At 38.8% G+C, this 20,293-nt stretch overlaps 1 protein-coding gene across 1 annotated transcript in view; it reads right to left on the minus strand.

Moving 5' to 3' along the window:
* Positions 1 to 20,293, minus strand: part of LOC136867588 (RYamide receptor-like) — a 97,748-nt gene that overhangs the window by 42,890 nt on the left and 34,565 nt on the right. The window contains exon 3 of the mRNA XM_067144718.2: positions 18,024 to 18,354. Within this exon, the coding sequence (XP_067000819.2) occupies positions 18,024 to 18,354 (331 nt within the window). The remainder of the gene's footprint in view (positions 1 to 18,023; positions 18,355 to 20,293) is intronic.

The raw sequence follows: 20,293 nt of genomic DNA on the forward strand, positions 1-20,293 counted from the left end.
AAACGTTGTATGTTCTAAGGTAATGACAATAATCTTTTAAAACACTGAGATGGAGAATCTGCATTATTATAGTTTTAAAAGACGAAATGTTATTCGTGTGTTGGAAATTGGAAGTCCAGATACTGGTCTAAACACAAAGAATTACAATATTTTAATAATAATAATAATAATAATAATAATAATAATAATAATAATAATAATAATAATAATAATAATAATAATAATAATAATAATTGTACCGGGCGGTACACCTCCACGCCGCTAATTTAAAATTTGCGCCAGTTGAAACTCCTCTGCTGGAGGAAGTCTGAACTTTATATACGCTATTAATTCGCTACCTTCTCAGAAGATGTCACCACGTGGAAAATTTTGAGTTTTTGAACTGTGTCATTTTTGATGTGTTTTTGTTTTGCTTGAAGTAAGAAGTGTGAACTTTCTCTTCTAGAGGACACTACTGAAGATCAACAATAGTGCACCCTAGTGCGGAGTCAAAGAACTATTTTGTTGGAGAAATTTTTATTTCAAATGTTCGTTCTTTGCTAAATTTCTTTCAGTCATTGGTTAAGTTGGCAATATTAACCCCTTCTTTCCCCTTGTTTTTAATCTAGCCTATCCCGAATTTCTTAAATTAATTTTCCACCAATTATGTGTTTCTTCTTAGTATTGTGTAGGGGGTTTATTGATGAACCAATAAAATCCTCGTGGGAGGGTGTTCTCATTCCCCTAACGCCTAGAAACTTCCGCGAGAGTATATAAATTGCTGATTTTAGGGTCTCCGGGCCACTTCTGTTCCATCTTTCAGTGTATAAAGTACATAGCAGGAGGCGGGAAGCGCCTCGTTCCTCGGCAGCGGTCAACAACAAGGTAATGGCCGATTAATAACTTCTTTCTTTGCTAGCTCAGCAGTTTAACTCTCGGGGCGGGTTCTAAGCGTTCCACCATGTAACCTTTTCCTAAATGTAACTACTCTTTCGTATATTCTCTTTTAAAGCTACATACTGGGATAGAGAGTGCTAACCCTCTCGAGCTCCCACTCATATTGTTTTGAGGTGAACTTATTTTTCTCAACCTATTCTTCGTTAACGTAAAACAAATTGTTCTCTTCTTAAGTCACCTCTTTAGTATGGGATTAGCCCTTGTATTAACGGCCTAGTGCCAAGTAGGTCTTAATCAAAGTGTATTAGGAGTGCAAGTTCGCCTCCTCTCAAATTGTTACCTTAGAGGTCATTTAATTAACCTTCTTTTCATTTTATAGACCTCAGTAGATTGGGTATTCTACCCCTGTGTTTAGGTCCGTTGAGGACAACTTGAAGGTGGAGTTTGGTGTGGCCTGGGAGAGGCTTAAATTTGAGAGCGAGTGGCTCTTTTGAAAATTGAGTGTTGTACGCCTCGTGGAGGCTTTTCTGTGTAATTTGGAGCAAGGGCTCCTAGGCATGAATGGGGTTTTCTGCCCCTCTGTTGAAACTTGTGTTTGGGGTAAAACTGGGCTGATTGCCCTAGCATTGTGGAGTCAGGGCGCGAAGCCCAAATCTTGTAAATATTGTAACTACCCTTTGGACTTGCTACCTTGTACCTGCCATGCTTGTTATTTCTTTGTTTTAAAAAAGAAAATATAACCTTGTTAAATTTTAAATTAATTTTACTTTAGTAGCTTGAGACCTGTTCACCACCCCGCACCTTCTTTCACGCATAACTACCACAAAAAAAACTCGGTAATAATAATAATAATAATAATAATAATAATAATAATAATAATAATAATAATAATGCCCGGCTAGATTGCTGAGTGGTCATTGTCTTGGCCTTCGGTCCTAGGGGCCTCAGGTTCGATGAACCACGTGTTTGTTCTGTCCCTAATATATCTGCTACTCATAAACTACGCACAACGCTATCTTCCACCAATAACACACAGTTCCTCATGCACGGCAGACGCCACCCACCCTCGTCGAAGAGTCTGCCTTACAAGGCCTGCACCAGGGTAGCAATAGCCACACGATATAATAATTATAATAACGATAATAATAATAATAATAATAATAATAATAATAATAATAATAATAATAATAATAATAATAATAATAATAATAATAATGCCAGAAGCCAAGGACATGGAATTATTGTATTTAAACACTCTCAATAACATCGACCTCATCAGAGATCGAACCTGCTAGCTTGGTACCAGGATTTACGAACTCCTCAATTGAGGTCGGCTCGAGTATTTTACCACAAACCAAATGTAAAAGTTAGGTCTTTTGATGAGTTATGGGATCTGCCGTCTATTGTGACCGAGTTATATTAAATTCATTGCTTATTTTTGTTTCTGCACGTTGCTTTACGTCGCACCGACACATACAGGTATCATGGCGAGGAAGGGATAGGAACTAGAGCACTGCAATGTATGTTTCTCACTCGCTCGTATTCGTTCGAAGGTCCTGGACTCGAGCGGAGAGCGCTTGCAACTATGTTGACCAGCGAACTATGCTCGCGAGAAGGACAAGCGCACGAATCAACAGGCAATCATGTGGATTTTTATTAGAAAGCTATAAAATAATGCCATAAGATTCACGTTTGTCCTGATTTGTCTTTTTATTACTGATAATTTATACTCGGTGTCATCTTCATATTACAGGCACTGAATCGATGAAAATTAAATAGGTAATTTTATGTTGTAAACAACTTTAAATATAATTATCGTCTTAAATAATACATCCGGATAAAATATGTACGAATTAGACCTCTGAACAACGAAATCAAATAGTAGATTGTGTTCCTTCTGTTTGTTTAATTCAATTACTTATATTTTGCTTGTCGTTGGAATTGTTTAAATACAGTATATATACCATGTATTTTATGCGCGCATACTAGATCGAATGTAAATCAAATTATGTCTTGGGGTAAAAAGTAACAGTGATATAGAATAAATGCATTTTTAAAAATAATTTGACCGAACAAGTTGGACGTGCGTTTAGGGTCACGCAGCTATGAGCTTATATTCGGAAGATAGTGGGTTCGAAACCGACTCTCGGCAGCCCTGAAAATGGGTTTCCGTAGTTTCCCTTTTTATTTTTATTATTATTATTATTATTATTATTATTATTATTATTATTATTATTATTATTATTATTATTATTATTATTTTGCAATTTGTTGTACGTCGCACCGACACAGATATGCCTTACGGCAACGATGGGAGAGGAAAGGGTTAGGAGTGGAAAGGAAGCAGCCGTAGCCTTAATTAAGGTACAGACCCAGCATTTTCTTGGTGTGAAAATGGGAAACCACGGTAACCATCTTCAGGGCGGCAAACAGTGGGGTTCGAACCCACTATCTCCCGAATGCTAGCTCACAGCTACGCAACCCTAACCGCATGGCCAACTCGCTCAGTCTCATATTTCATAGTGGAGATTGCGCGAAAAAGTGAAAACGATGATATATCCGAAAGTATACATGAAAATAACATTCTGTAATTTAGATTTATTCTATATCAATTACTTGAGGGGAATAAACAATTTATTTTTATAAGGATTAAGTTTGCCTGCTGCCATTTCTTGATGGATACAGTACTTTTGTATCCATCTCTTGGCACAGGCCAGAGTAAAGTGTAGCTTTCACCGAAGTTCCAGTCTCATCCATGGCTGTGACAATATGGAAGCTGATGGAGTATAGGTGGTACTGAGTAATGGCATTCAGAGCACGACTAGTGCATATGAGTGTTACGAAAGGTGTTGCTCATAGGGTCAGTCGTGCTGCAATAGCACTTTCTGACCCAGTGAGGAAAGCAATGACAACCTGCCTCACTCCTCGTCTTGCCTAGTATGCCTCATTTTGGTGCTGCCATTGGTTTTTGCGGTTTCCTTATAACCGCATAAACTTTGGTAGTACTATTTGAGGATCCAACCAGCCTCTGGGCTGATGACCTAACAGACACAGACAGACAAGGATTAAGTAACTAATTTTAAAAAGTGTTTTTACCGCAAATTGTAACACAAAACAATTACCGTATGATATGTGTTATGCTGTCGCGGACTTTTTTGTAGAACTTTTTATACTGAACTATTCTCACCCTCATATTTGACTGTTTAGCCAGTGCATGCCAAACAGGCGCACGAACGGCCATTTTTTTCTTCGACATGCTTCACTGAAATTGCTACTGCTCGGCTTCCTTCGGTCATAGATGAACGTTTCTATTCACAAACCTTTACCGATAAGTGCTTAATAGAGTTGTGAAAACAGCATCAAAATCCATCCAGTAGCTCTTGAGATTAGCTCTTACACACACACACACACACACACACACACAGAGAGAGAGAGAAAGAGAGAGAAAGACAGTCAAGATCGAGGACTTTATTTTATATTGAGTACAGACCATGAAGCCCCTTGGAGGCCCTATTCCCGGCCACCTCATCCCTCAGCAATTAACGTGGTACTCATTGTTTTGTGCAGGTTGAGTGAACCTCGGGGCCATATACCTCTCCTTAAGTAGACATCTCGTTCCTAAATATTTCGACTTCCTGACGTGGAACCAAGCCCACGTCCGTCTGGGTAAACTGAGCACAACTTTATCGTCTTGGTTAGGCACTCCTTAGAAAACACACAATAAATTACCTTATTGTTGTTTAATAAATGCAGTACAATATTATGTTTTAACTCACAGCGTGCAATAAAGGATTTGGTTGTCAAGGCTTTACAAGTGCTTGATGCGTTTTTTACCAGAGCTCAGGAAAGGCTCCCTTTTAAACCTTGAAAGAGCTCAGTTCACGTCCTGGTAGCGTAAAATTAATTTACACAACTGTTATCATCTACAATTACACGTAAACCTCTGCTTTAAAGTTCAAGTCATGGGAGCCTTTTCTATACTTCTATACTAATAATATTGTAAAGAGGAAAATTTTGTTTGTTTGTAACGAATAGACTCAAAAACTACTGAACCGATTTTAAAAATGTCTTCACCTATAGAAAGCTATATTGCCAGGGAGTAACATGGGCTGTATTTTATTTTCAAAACAATTCGAGGTGGGGGGCGCGGGGGTGGGAGATATAAAAATAATAGGCTAATGTAGGCAAAATATCGAATTTGTCGTATAAGGACGAGACAAAGCCCTGCGGGCCCGAAAACCATGCTTTAAGGCCGTAAAACCAACCGTTACGGAGATATTGGTACCACACTGCCCCTGCTCTAGAAATCGGATAAAATAAATGAACTGCCGTAACCATGGCAACGTCAGTTCCAGGATTCTAGAGCAGCGAGATTATGCCTGTACGTTTGTGCATAGCTGCCAACCAAAAGTGGTACACATAAGAATTACTATCTAGAAAAAGTATACTGTTGTGTAAGGCACTCATAGGACTCCCCTGGGCGGGGATGGAAAAGGGGTGCAGTATAAAAATCTTATCTTACCATATATAAAAATGGATGTGTGTGTGTGTGTGTGTGTGTGTGTGTGTGTGTGTGTGTGTGTGTGTGTGTGTGTGTGTGTGTGTGTGTGTGTGTGTGTGTGTGTGTGTGTGTGTGTGTGTAAATGACACATCTCCTCCTAAACCACTGAAGCAATTTCAACCAAACTTGATACACGTATTACTTACTATCGGGAGACGAGTACTGTGGGGGTAAGCCATCTCTAGCACCTTTAAGGGACGGGGTCAGGGGGGTTAGTTATAAAAATAATCGAGAATAGTGTCGAATTCACAGTTTTCGGGGTCGCTGAGTTGAAAAGTAATACTCCAGAATTTTTTCAAGTCCAAGTTCAGTCCCCTTTTAGGTGGGGAGCGAATGGAGGTTGGGATATAGAAATAATTAAAAACTGTCGAATCCATAGATTTCAGGGTTTCTGAGATGAATAGTAATACTCCGAATTTTTTACAGGTCCAAGTGGGGGGCGAATGGGGTGGGATACAAAAATCATAGAGAAACTATTAAAAAAATTCTTCTTCTGCTTCTTACTATATATAAAAATGGATGTATGTGTGTGCGTGGGTGTGTGTGTGTGGGTGTGTAAATGACACATCTCCTCCTAAACCACTGGAGCAATTTCACCAAACTTGGTATACTTATCAATTAGTATCAGGAGACAAACCGCGTGGGGGTAAGACACCCCTAGCACCCTTATGGAAGGGGGAGAGGGGGGTATAAAATACTCTAGAATAGTATCAAATCCATAGTTTTCGTCGCTGAAATGATTAGTGACACGCCGAATTTTTTAAAGTTCATGTTCCGCCTCCTTTGGGGTGAGGGTGAGGGGGGAGTGAGATAAAAAATTATCGAAAGTGTCGAATCTACAGTTTTCAGGGTCACTGAGATGGTGATACTCGAGATTTTTTATCTCTTAGGGGTGGGGGACCAGAGGGGGACGGTCTCATTGACAGCTGAAATCCTGTACATCGTATCTATAGTGCGACGGCTAAATACATATACCGGTAGTTATCACTTATTAATTTTTGACAGGATCAAATACTTCCCAGTCGATTCGAGCTTCCATAAAGACAAAGTTTTACTCGAAAATTAAATAATCTAAAACTTGAAATCAAACAGATCTAAATAATCCTTAAACTACATTATAGATCGTAACATATCAATCTGCAAGTCAAAAAGTAATTCTATAAAAATTCACTTCACACATAACTAACTGGTAATGCAAATCTTAAAGGGAAATATTAAGAAATTATCCGAACAACGCCGGGTACTACAGCTAGTTATCTATACAAACGTTTTTTCGTGTATTTACTTTCTATGGATTAACTATAGGTCGAGAGTCACTATACGAATAATGCGCCACATATATTTACGTAGCTATTTTTATCCCAAACCTTTCTTATTTGTACAGCGATGTGACCGTTCATCACCATACCATAGGCATATTAGGAGGTCTAGTCAATCATATATGCCGTTTTCCGCAACATTCTGTGGCACATAATGTAGTAATTAGCAGTCTATATGCCGAACCGGGATGTGATTTGCGATATCCCAGCCCGAAGGGAGCAGTTTTCTGCGCTGTAACGAGGAAAGGATAGCGCAGTACCGCTGGACCTTGAAATCGCGCTCTCTTTTCAAATGAACGAGAAGGAGAGATGACGCTACGCGTGGAAATGCAGGTTGTCGGAGAGAATGGGCTGAATTAAGGTGCGTTAACCCCTGAGAAATAAATGTCCTCTACTAATTCAACACCGCATTCATTGGTGTCACTTCACCATAATTTACTAAAAAGAGGAAGAAGAAGACCTTCATCTAAGATAATTTTTGGAAATTTATGGGTCAGGTTTCATTCGAACCGATGTATTTAATGCTAATTGTTGATGCATATAAATGCAATACTTGAATAGTGGATCGAAAATGACGCCTGCCATACAGTAGTACGCAGATTAAAGATGACTGCTGAAATCTGACAACGTGTGGAAAAAAGTGGGAAGTCTTGCATGATGAACCATGACGCGTGATTTCCTAAAAGGACGCTTTTGAGATTGTGAATGACCCACTGATCGCTTTGGTTTTATATGTAATCAGTAGAAAGTAGAGGTTGCGAGCTATAATTTGAGTGTTTTCACGTCACTGAAAGATTCCGATTACCGGACCTTCATTTTGAGCAGAGCATGATTTACCTTCCCCCTGATCATTTTGTCCGGATGCTATAAGTAGAACCGGGACCTAGATACAGGATCCCATTGTCATTTGTGTAGCCGCAGTACTCACACGTTAGGAGTGAACTTGGATATCAGTGTATGAAGTGTTGTGTCATAGAAGAAAAACACATCAGTGCGATGTAAAATATCGCGAAATAAGCCGTGTGGTACGAGATAATGTACAGTATTGACGAATAGAAGTCTTATCTCAACATTTTATATTTTAAATAACAACGACCGTCAGTTGCGGCTCATGATGCAATCATCAGTGAAAGGGCAAACGCGTCAAGTTGTTTAGAGGTAGTGAGATAGCTAATTACGTTCAGTAATTAATAGTGACCGATCTAAAGCATTTTAAGAGTGAGTGACGTTCAGTAAAATTAAAGAATTATTTCTGATAAAATTAGCGTTTGCATACTCCATGGACACTCGTGGTGATAGACTGTGTGATTAATGGGGAAATGAACAGTGATTTCTACAAACTTGCCACTATTTGCATTAATGTATTTAAAGTCATTAGTGGATCTTATCACCAGTAGATTCCTTTGAAAGTACATAAACAGTGTTTACTAACTGGTTTCCCATTTTGCCTGTATGTTCGTGAGTGGTCGTCGAACCCCGAGATATGAAGCCTACGAGAATCGCGCCTAAGTGCCTGCAGTCATTTCTACAGGGAACGTCCAGAGACTCAACTAAGAAGACCACAGTTCGAGACATCGATCGTGGTAGGATGAAGAGGAACCCAGGACTATCAGAGAGAAGAACACTCATCATGACGGAGCAAAAATTTAAGGTGTACCTCGAGATTACGGCAAACCATACCCATCATTTGATAAGTACATATAATTTGAATATATTAAACCACGAGATTTGCATGCCAGTAGCAATTTTTATTTTCGTAAATATTAGAATGTTATAAATAACAACAATAGTAAATCTAGGGAACAATATACGCGTGTGACTGGGAAAAGATTATTTATTATTTTAATTAGGATTTTCAAGTGATTTAAGAATAATCATTGATATTTAGCAGGCTTATTTGCATGAATTATTATATAGATACCATAAATTCTTAGTGTATATGAAGCATATATTTTGAGAATAGCGATTTAGCTAAATTTATAACTTCTTCGTAATGTTACTATCTTGCTTCAAGGTGATTCAGGTATTTATAAATCCCGTATGATAATAGATGATCATTGTAGATGTTCAAACCGAGGTATTATGTGAATTATATAGATATGCCAGAAGAATTAAATAACCTGTAAGAATGGAGTCTTCTCTGTAAATTAATAGAACGGATTTGAGATGCAGTGGTATGATATGGAAGGGTGTAGCTTGTGACATGTTTGAGATGTTGGAATGATAAAAGATTATAATAATTACGGCTGTTGTGATATATTGAATTAGGCTGAATATATAGATAATGAATAATAAGTAATGGCTCTCAAATGAATGCGTACTTGATAACGAGCCGAGATGGTATAAAGGAAAGAAAGAAAGAAAGAAAGAAAGAAAGAAAGAAAGAAAGAAAGAAATGAGGAGTTCAATGTGTTTTTGTAAGCCACAGAGCTAGACAAACAGCCATTGTCATAATTGACAGATTTACGACATGAGGACTTGTAGGGTCTGAGAGGAGATTGTGTAGTTTCCAACAAGCATAGCGTTTACCTGCAGGATCCCTTTCATTTTGCCAATGCATTCTCAATTCCATTCTAATGATACGTTATGAATAACGCGGATAATTTCCTGATTTTGCAAAGGATAAACCCCTTCCCATTTTTACGCATTAAATTAGCTCGTGATAGGAGTTTTAAATTTTTTACCTCGGAAGCTGGAGTACCTGAGTTCGACTCATGTTGGAACAAGAATTTAACCTGATACTATGGCTTGATTAAGCCATATCATCAAGATGTATTGTGTGATATATGTTTGATTTTTTGTATGTAATGTGTTTACGTCTTTTATTATCCCCATAGTGTTCTATGGTGATGGGTTCGATTCCAGCGTTGGCTGATTTTCCTTAGAATGTAATTTGTTACGTAAACCCAGGATACACGTATGTGTTCAGTGTAATATATAATTGAAAATGAAAAATGAAAACCTACAACCTGTTTTCCAGTCTTAGACCGGGTCAGGGATGTAATGAATGAAACATATATAGGCTAGTATTACAATGGGGTCGCCACTCCCAAGGTGATTATTAATTACTGATAGATGCAATGAAATGATAATGGAGAGTGTTGCTGGAATGAAAGATGACAGGGAAAACCGGAGTACTCGGAGAAAAACCTGTCCCGCCTCCGCTTTGTCCAGCACAAATCTCACATGGAGTGACCGGGATTTGAACCACGGTATCCAGCGGTGAGAGGCCGACGCGCTGCCGTCTGAGCCACGGAGGCTCCTAATATATAATTGTCATGGTCAAATAGACCATGTGTTTGATGTGCGGGGATGCAATCTCGTGGGTAAAGTAGATGTACTTGTGATACTTTCCACAACCATGATAATTAAATACATGACTAATGATGTTAATTAAATACATCATTAATAGTAATTAATTAATTAACAGGATGGATGCCATTTAATATCCATTTTTGATCAACTGATTAAAATAATAGATGCCATTTAGTATCACTCTTATAGATAAGTAAATCCACGTAGCAGTGTGTATTAATCAAATGATTTGAGGTATGCCAAGGACCAGCTACAACTGTGAATAAACTGAAAGGACGTTAAGGCACACTATATATATATAATTTTTGCATTAGTCTTGATTGTTTCTTTGTTTATATGTTATAGTATGGCACCATCTCGTGTGATTTTATCAGTATAATAAAATGTTTAGGAAATATATTTCAACGAAGATTCCTCTCATTTAATAATATTAGTGTATTCCTCCCACATTATACAGAATCCTACTTTCGTTATATTTTATGTAGTGCCTATTTTCTTTTTCGAACATCCCATTGCCCGTATGCTTTATTAGTTCAGCCGGTGACGCAATGAAAGTAGTGCACCCGCTGTCGCAACGGTTTGCAAAACAACTCCCAGTAGCTCAATTTATTCTCAGGGTATACCAATACACGTGAAAGATCTGAAAATCTTTCACTAAGTTTCGCTTAACGTGAATCCAATGAAGATATAAGATCACCCGAAGACGTAATATATGTAAATAGTTCGCCTATATCAAGTGCTAACTTTATAATTCCATAATGAATTGCATTCAAACACCTATACAATAAATTGATTACTAATCTTACAAACTAGCTCAAGGAGTGAGTAAGATGAAAAGAAATCAACACTCACAAATTATATAAAAATAATAACAATCCACATTTATTTAATTATAAGATTGCCCTAGGAAAAGAAATGATATTTATGATTGTATTATCTTCATCACTATGTACAATGATAATTTCTAAGTCAGCGCTGGCTTATAGAAAAGAAAATGAAAAGTAATGTTAACTTGTTCTGAATCGTTTCCGAAATGAAATCAAAATATAAATATTATTGTTCATAATTAATCATGGGACATCCAAAATATTCTTGGAAATAACTCATCTAATTGCAGTTCATACTGTAATGATGTTTCAATACCTCTTAATCACTTATACATCACCATCCTGAACAGGTTAAATAAATAAAAGTCGAAATAAATGAATGAAATTTGAATAAAAATGAATAAAATCCGAATAAAATTAATAAAATTTGAATAAAGTGAATGTAATGAATAAAATCTGAACTCAGTTAATTCGGGTTTCTTCTTGGATATTATTTATTAACGACTCACGTGCTAAGGCTTTACATCTCTAATGCCTGCTATATTCGGCTTCTAGTCTATCATTTCCCTATATATTAATCTCTTATAAAATGTAAATTCAAATAAACACAGTTCAAGAATAAATAAACTACCTATATATTTATCCACATAATTCTTGATTTATATATATTCCTGGCTCAATACGCTTTCATATTTTTCATATTCCAATCATTTCCCTACTATGCAAGTTACTGGGTTCATTTATGCAGTATAAAGATGAATATCACCCATTTATGCTTTGGGATTACATTACCGCGTATACATCTATCATGTCTTCCATTTGGTATAAATACAGTTCGAGAATATGTCATAGAACTCTTATGCTTCCAACACAACATCTATTATTATCATAACATTTCATGTAAATCTCAATTAAAAGTCAGAATATAATATTCATACTTTGGTCTTGGTCATTCCCGCGGTGTATTTCCTCTTACGTATATGCATCTTTTCATAAGATCCTTTCCTCTTTAAATGTGACATATCATTCCCTTCAATACGTATATTCCTTGTATTTACCATTAATCATAATATAATCCTCGGTATTACATAATATTTCCTCTTATTTCGCCGTCTTACGCTTCAGAAACATCATCTCAACTATTCCATATCACACCTTAATTAACATAACCTTCTATACGAAAAAGTTGCGATTATTCATATATCGCTTTGCTAAATAGGTCACAATTGCATTTCACACAAAACACTTCTCAATAAAGTTATGATGCATAACCCCAAAATGAGTTTTTTAATACTACAATATCGCTGTACAAGGAGTACATAATTACATTCATCCATTTATGACGCGCGGTCCATCTATGACGTAATCCATGAGTATGTTCAATGCGAGATTTATCGAAATTCCACAACATATGTTAACTCTTAGCAATCAGCTGTTACCTCAAGACACTTCATTCATATTCTCAAGTACCTCACTGATTTATCCGACCGAAATGCGGTAATAAGTAAATAGAAATCTAATTCTATACTGCCTTATTATATCATTAAAGACTTAAATATCTCACACTTCACTGCCTATAATCACTTGCACACTTAATTAGATTGTTTGTATCACCAATTTCAAAGCACATGCCAAATTAGAAATAAATATATAGATCAAGAATTAAGCTACTAAAATGTAAAGACTTAGCTCGTTCGTTGTTACTCCGGGGCCAGTTGTTCATCTTTGACGGTCATGTGGTTAGCTCTGCGATCAGGATCTGGGGTTGACCATCACTCCTCCTCCCGTTCAGAACCGAATTCTGGTGGGTAGTATTCCTCTTTCATCATGGGCTGGTCATCTGGTCGGGCGATACCTCTCTCCAGGTTGGTCCATCTTACACGTTTAGCAGTTCATCATCTTGTTAGTTCTGCTAGCAACAAAAATAAATACTCCCGAGAAGAACATTGCCATAGTAAAATTAATCTGAGATTAATATTTCTTTCAGTTACTGTTCTTTTTCTTCCTTTGGCTTATAACTCCTATCTCTTCAAATTGCGTATTATGTATATATCAGCTATCTCGGGGAAAAGTCTCAAAAATTGCTTAATAATGTTTAGAGTTATTCTTCTTGTGTATCAATAATATCAATAAATAGTCTTCTTTTCGTTTATATTTCTCTAGCGCAGATCGTATGTTCCCTTCCTGTGGATATGATAAGCTTGCTCTCGGGATTCCGCTGAGCGTATTTAATCGTATCTCGCTTAGCTATAATATTTCAGCTAATTATGATTTCACTGTAGGTCGATTATGCTGTTTGCTTTGCAACGAAAATAGCTTTTCTTCATGAATTTCTCCTAAATCCCTTATAATTTCGTCCAATATATTGCACGATCACAGGTCACGTCTTCACTCCTACGATTCAATTTTTTAAGTAAGTAGTTAAACAATCTCTTCTGTTCTTTTTTTTAAACAATCTACCTGACTTTTCGCTGTTCCGCACCGCCTTCGGTATATGTCCGTTCCCAGATATGCATGGCCTTCTGTTATACATCGTATCATATACTCATTGCTTATTCTCTTACATTTAGTGGGCCATACCTTCCTTCGGCGCCATTTTGTAACTGTCTACGAGATACAAAGGGCACAGTAGGGAGGACGAGACTTCAAGCCTGGTGAGTGACTTCTGGAGGTTCTCATCCAACAATTCCATCTATGCATCTGTTTGTGAAACCGAATTATGTAATAGTTGCCCTAAATTACCCAGTATGGGTACAGCATATTGCTACATTCTATTGACGTATAATGTCACTTATCTGCATAATCTTCGTCCCATATAACTGCCTTGAGCCACCTCGAAACGAGGGCTGTGTTCTTGGACAGTAAAAGCCTCGTTTGGCACATCGAAGCCACTCTGTAGATGTCATCACGAGGGATTCCTTATCTTTTAAACTTCTTTCCGCTAAGCGAGTCCTTGAATCTTTTACAGAGATAGTAATTAGAGGGTACCAAATCATTACTGCAAGGCGGGTGTGGCAATGTTGTAAATCCCAGCTTTTGGTTAGCATCTTTAGTTTTATGACTGGCATGTGATCGATCGTTGTGCTGCAACAGCGAAACATCCTGCCGATGTCGATATGGTCAGCCGACCGTTAAAATTATTTAAGGTTAGCACACATGCGACAGAATTAAGTGTGGTTCTCCTATCCATGATTTCCAGAAGCAGTAGTCCCTCTGAATCCCTCAGAACAGTAGCTATCACTTTTTTACAGAATTAAGTGTGGTTCTCCCATCCATGATTTCCAGAAGCAGTAGTCCCTCTGAATCCCTCAGAACAGTAGCTATCACTTTTTTTACTGAAAGTACGACTTTGAATTTGGGGTGACGACTTTGAATTTGGGGTAACATTTCGCTCACAGTTCCGTTTGTTGACCATAACCGTGTTGCTAACGTACTACACATTGTCACATACTGGTGTGGTGTACAGGGTGTGGTCTGAAAGTGCGAGGAGAATTTTCAATCTTAACAAACCTAATGTTGCCTGATAATCGTTATGTCCAGCAATTAAAACTGCACTGCTACCGATAAGCGTTACCTTCATAAACATACTTCAACCCCTTGTGAATTTTTCACACGGTCTCATTCTCACCACACAGGAACTCTTCATCAGCATGTTGCCTTCGACGAACCTCAGGCGCAATGGCCAGCTTGAATGAGTGGAAACTGATGAACTAAATTCGAATACAAGCTTAGTAATATAAATAAATACAAATACATAAAATACTCTCCTCAAGCTTGGGTGTTAATTGAATTCTTAATGCGTGGAATACATAAAATACAGTAAATAAAGTAATTAAATGAAATTTCCGTAATTTGGGTGCCAGAGTTCACCAAAATAGATCCCCCGAATTTTGATAGAACATGACAATACTCTCTCCCAGGGGGGAGATACATAAAGCTGCGTACTGGTACATCTACTACTACGAGCCTTACCTCGCCCTCTGAAAACGATTAAACAGGTAGTAACTGCACGTAGGTTTTCCAATAACTTCTCCAATGATTCTAAAATGACTACCTATATTCTGACGTGTATCAGTGCATGAGCACTTCGTTAATACACAAAAATATGCACTTCATACTCAAAACAAACAACTGCTGGAAGACTCCCTATGTATATTGAATAATCCTGGAACAAAAGCAATTGAAAGAAACAGCGAGAACTACACTACCACTTACTGTATAGTGAGCCCGATGACCAATAGTTGCAATGCATACATATTGCCCTTCACTGTTTCTGTATATCAACACAAATTGCCGGCTCTTACCATCAACATATGGTATACCACATTGATACTGTACCTTTTTAAGCACTAACACTAAGGCTGGTTTTAAAGACACTTTTTCTTGCACAAACACACGGTGTTGCTTTTTACGTTATTAGGTATCTTCACTTAATTTCAAAAACTAGAGGCTTTAACAACAATATATAATTTGGTTTTCAATCTATTATATCATGCTGCATGATGTGGTGATATGAACTTTTACTTATGAGACGAACACAAACACCCCTTCCAAAGAAATTAACCTAGTTCGGACTCCATTGTCGGCAGCCCTCAAGATGGTTTTCCGTGGTTTCCCATTTTTATACGAGGCAAATGCTGGGGCTGTACGTTAATTAAGGCCACGGCCACTTCCTTCCCTTTCCTAGGCCTTCCCTCTCTCATCGTCGAAAAAAGACCTATCTGTGTTTTGCGACGTAAAACAAATAGCAAAAAAAATTAACCATAAACAGTTAAAATCCATGGCCCAGCCTAGAAACGAACCCAGGTTACTCTGACACGAAGGTAAGTACTCACCATTCTGCCAGAAAAGCGGACAAAAATATGTTGTTAAGACATCCGATGATTTTTCAGATCCATATTCTACCTACTGACGTTTAAAATTAGTGGTTCGAGTACCAGCTCACTTTTGGTAGACATTCATATAGGTACAGCTCCTCAGCCTCTAGGTTTTTTTTTTTTTTTGCCAGCCCTTGTTTTACACCTGTTCCCGGCTGGGCTCCCTTGAATTACTCTTGATTGTATCCTATAGATTAAAAGATCCTCATGGTACACGCATTTCGTAGTGTATACAGTATGCATGTTTACCCCCTCTTTTTAAATAAATGCTATTTGTTCGGGGCGTCGACCTAGAAAGATATTTTGTCCCTAATTGCACCATATGTTAGGAACCTGCATGCAGTTGGAAATTGTGGAAGTGTAAAGTGTTGAATATGAGGAAGGGAAGGACGACATAAACACCCAGTCCCCAGGCCAGGAATATTAATCATTTACAATAAAGAAACCCCTGACCCTGTCGGGAATCGAACCCGGGGCCACTGGATGACAGGCGGACGTGTTACCCCCACACCGCTGGGCCGGACATGTTTATCTCTTTGTCCCGTTTTCTGATACGGGATCGGGGAAGAGGTGAGATGAATTTATATGGCATGTTTCTACGTCTGGATGCCCTTCCTGATGCCAACCCCAGTTGCTTCTTTTTTTTCTTTACATCGCACCGACACAGATATGTCTTACGGCGACGACAACCCCAGTTGAGGAGCTAATGAAGATGAATGATGGTGAACGAAAGTGGGCAATGAGGTGAAAGTAATCGGCTGTGGCCCATGAATAGGAACTGTCCCGGCATTTGCCTGAAAGTAAAAATGTTAACCACAGAAAATCATTCTCAGCACAGCCGATGGTGAGGTTCGAACCCACCCCGTCTCCCGAATGCAGAGCTTGGTTCCATGTCGATCGCGCCTTAACACGCGCGGTTACTCAGCTCGGTCGTAGCATACACAGTGAAAAATGGAAAATATGGGATTCACCTTACACCTTTCTCTAAACTACATTTCTAACCTCCAATACAAAAATAATGTATAGTTTAAGCAATCCGTATTTCCCTTAACTTAAATGATGTTGCCTAAAGTTTGAGTCAGTTGATATCGTAACAAATAAACAACCTAAGATAAAAGCGAAGTATGGCAGAAAAATGTAAAGTTTACGGACAAAAGGATTGCACAGCATACTGAAAATGAAACTTTTGCTTAGACATCAATAATTCAATATTATAAACGATTCTTTTTCGCATTTACACCGTTTATGGAAAGGCTAGTAGTCTATATTTCTTGATATTTTAAACATTTCTTTAAATGATGATGTTTCGCGAAGATTCTCTTTTCACTTCCTCACAGAACGCTTACTACACTTGTGATTAAAACGGACAAAGTATTTCCAAACATTACATTCGAAACGCTTGAACCTACAAATATCTCGTATATCAGTAACAGAAATCCTCACAACTGTCCAAACAACCCAACAAAACTCATTCTTACTTTCTACAGCATGTTTTCTAGAAGCTAAAAACCGATATAAACAAGTATATATGACCAGATAAAGTTCTCATTGGCTGCCAGGTCTGCGGCGTTATGTTATGACTTCTCTTGACTTATCATTAACCTGTTACAGTATCCTTATACGTAAATATTGTGTGCATAGATACAGTTTCTTGTGATAAATAATATAGCAGAGCTGTCCGAGCGTTCGGTCAACTTTAACTAGAATAGCTTCATTGTGCAAAGTCGGCGGAAGTTGCAAAGCTTCAGCCAGGCAAGCCTCGGAAAAGTTGAGAAAAGTATTTCGTTTTGACTGTGCAAGTACGACGAATTGTTAGTCTATTGCTTATTGGAATGAGTCATTTCAGTCTGTTCTGTTATTATTTATCCTACTTCTTATTTCTTATTGATAACTTAATAGAAGTTCAGACGCGTAATAGGGTGTTTTCTATTTTGTAAATATAAGGGCGTCGAGTGATATCTTCATTCGATTAGACTATTGATTTTAGAAAGTAATGTCATCTTCAGTTTGCAAGTCTACGAACACTTTCGTCGGGTTAATACCATTATTCTCACGTTCTACAGACGATTGTGAACTTTTATCTTATTACCTAACCTATTTTGGAGCTAACATGACTGTACAGTTCTCCATGTAGCGAGACCGATAAGGGAGTCCGGGATTACATCGCTTTGTTTGCATCAGGCTTTAGACTAAAACAAACAGGCTACAGTTAAATATTTCTGGAAGTATAATAAAAGAGAGTCCTCACCTTCTTCTTGTTGCGCATGAGAGCAGCATCCCGACTGTCCTCGGCGTTGCCCGGGGCGCGTGAGCCCCAGAGTCGTAGTGCCATCCTCACGTACACCACACTGATGATACAGAGTGGAGTAACGTACTGCAACACTACCAGAACCAACCGGTACGTAAGAATGGCGCGTTCAGACAGCCGCACGTTGTGACAGAATGGTTTGGGCTTTCCTGTCGAGTCCACTTCTGTCAAAGTAACACCCAGTGCCGCTGCCATGGGCGCTGCCAGTCCGGCACTCACCATCCAGATAGCAGCAACCACCAGCTTCGCACGCAGCTTCGATGGGCGCGCGCTGTAGAAGAAAGAAGAGAATAATGTTTAACGTACACGAAAAGTCATTAATGCATCTACTTAGTATCAGTATTTTAATATTTAATTTAGATGTAATTTGTTTGGGCTGTTGCTGACGTCGTACCCAAGGGGCTCTTGACTTACGAATGTGAAGTGGCTACTACGGGATCTCTAGTTGAGCCTGGGAATGCTTCCACTTACTTGAACCAGACATCTTGCTTGCATTTTTTCTGTCTGACCTCCCTTGATCAAATCTTGCCCCAGTGGTATTAGATAGGTTATTACGTCTCCGTAGCTTAGGCAAACTTTCATGCTTTTATGAACCTGCCATTCGTTTTACCGATACCGTCATTCTTGTTAGGGTAGGACCACTTCCACTTTCCCTTCTAATTAATGTTAAGAAGGGACAATCATATCGGTGTTCTTCCTCTAAATAATCATCGTTGCAGCCAGGCAATTGAAGGCAACAGATGAATGGCGAAGAAAGGAAGAACAGAAAAAAGGGCACTTCGTCTGCCCAAGCTAGCACTGGGAAACTGACGGAAGACCAGAGTTGTAAGAACACCATCTTTGCTTTCCTCTTACCTAGGACTAGCAAAATGAGCCAAAGAGTAGTCACAAACCATGATCTTTCCATCCTTAGCAGCGCTACGGAATTTTGGTTGAAACTTTTTAGTAACAATCGTAGAGTATCCTCATGATACGATTCTTAAAGCGAACACTTGTGTTCACTGGTTAATTTACGGTCTACAAAAACAATTTCTACCGACTTTTTTAATACTAGTGATTGACTTTACTTCGTTTGAGGATATAGCTTATTAATTTGAAGTTCAACTAGTCTTACAACTCAACACTATTTTTTGAAATTTCAAAATCATTATTACAGAAGAAAGAAAATAAATTACGTTTCGAAGTGTAAAGAAGTACCTTGTATAGGGAGTATGTTCATAAATAAAAGGCATAAAGCGTGAACAAATTTATGCAAGAAAAGCAATAACCGGCATGAACAAACACATAACGTTTTTTTTTTCAAGTTGCTTTTAGTCGCACCGACACAGATAGGTCTTATGGCGACGATGAGACAGGAAAGGACTAGGAGTGGGAAGGAAGCAGCCGAGGCCTTAATTAAGGTACAGCCTGGTGTGAAAATGGAAAACCACGGAAAACCATCTTCAGAGCTGCTGACAGTGGGGTTCGAACCCACTATCTACCGAATACTGGATACTGGCCATACTTAAGCGACTGCAGCTATCGAGCTCGGTAACAAACAATATTCACAGGCATTGCCATTGTTTTACGTTGCACCGACTCTGATAGGTCGTATAACGACGATGGGACAGGACTGTCAAGTAAGCGACCGTGGCCTTAACTAAGGTAGAGACCCTTCATTTTCCTAATGTGAAAATGGGAAACCGGCTGTGACAGTGAGATCCACTTACTCCCAAATGGAACTCCTCGAACTGCGTAGCCAACTCGCTCGGTAAGTTAAAGCATTGAATCTAGTGACGCTTACACTTATTCTGACAACCGAGAAGGTTGACATGGTCCAGCAGTGCGAATCATCCTTGAACTACCTCAGATTTGTGTACCAGAGACTAATAAGAATGTTATTGGTTTTACGTTTCGAGTCAGCCTCGCGGTCTAGAGTTAGTGAGCCTGCCTCTTTCCCGGAAGCCCCGGGTTCACTTCCCACATAGGTCAGCGAATTTTACCTAAATCTGAGGGCTGCTTTGATGTCCACTCAACCAACGCGAGAAGAATTGAAGACCTGTCTGATGATGAGATTGCGGCGACGGTCGGTCGGTCGGTCGGTCGGTCGGTCGGTCGGTCGGTCGGTCGGTCGGTCGGTCGGTCGGTCGGTCGGTCGGTCGGTCGGTCGGTCGGTCGGTCGGTCGGTCGGTCGGTCGGTCGGTCGGTCGGTCGGTCGGTCGGTCGGTCGG

This window comes from Anabrus simplex, chromosome 1 (assembly GCF_040414725.1).
Source record: "Anabrus simplex isolate iqAnaSimp1 chromosome 1, ASM4041472v1, whole genome shotgun sequence".
NCBI lineage: Eukaryota > Metazoa > Arthropoda > Insecta > Orthoptera > Tettigoniidae > Anabrus > Anabrus simplex.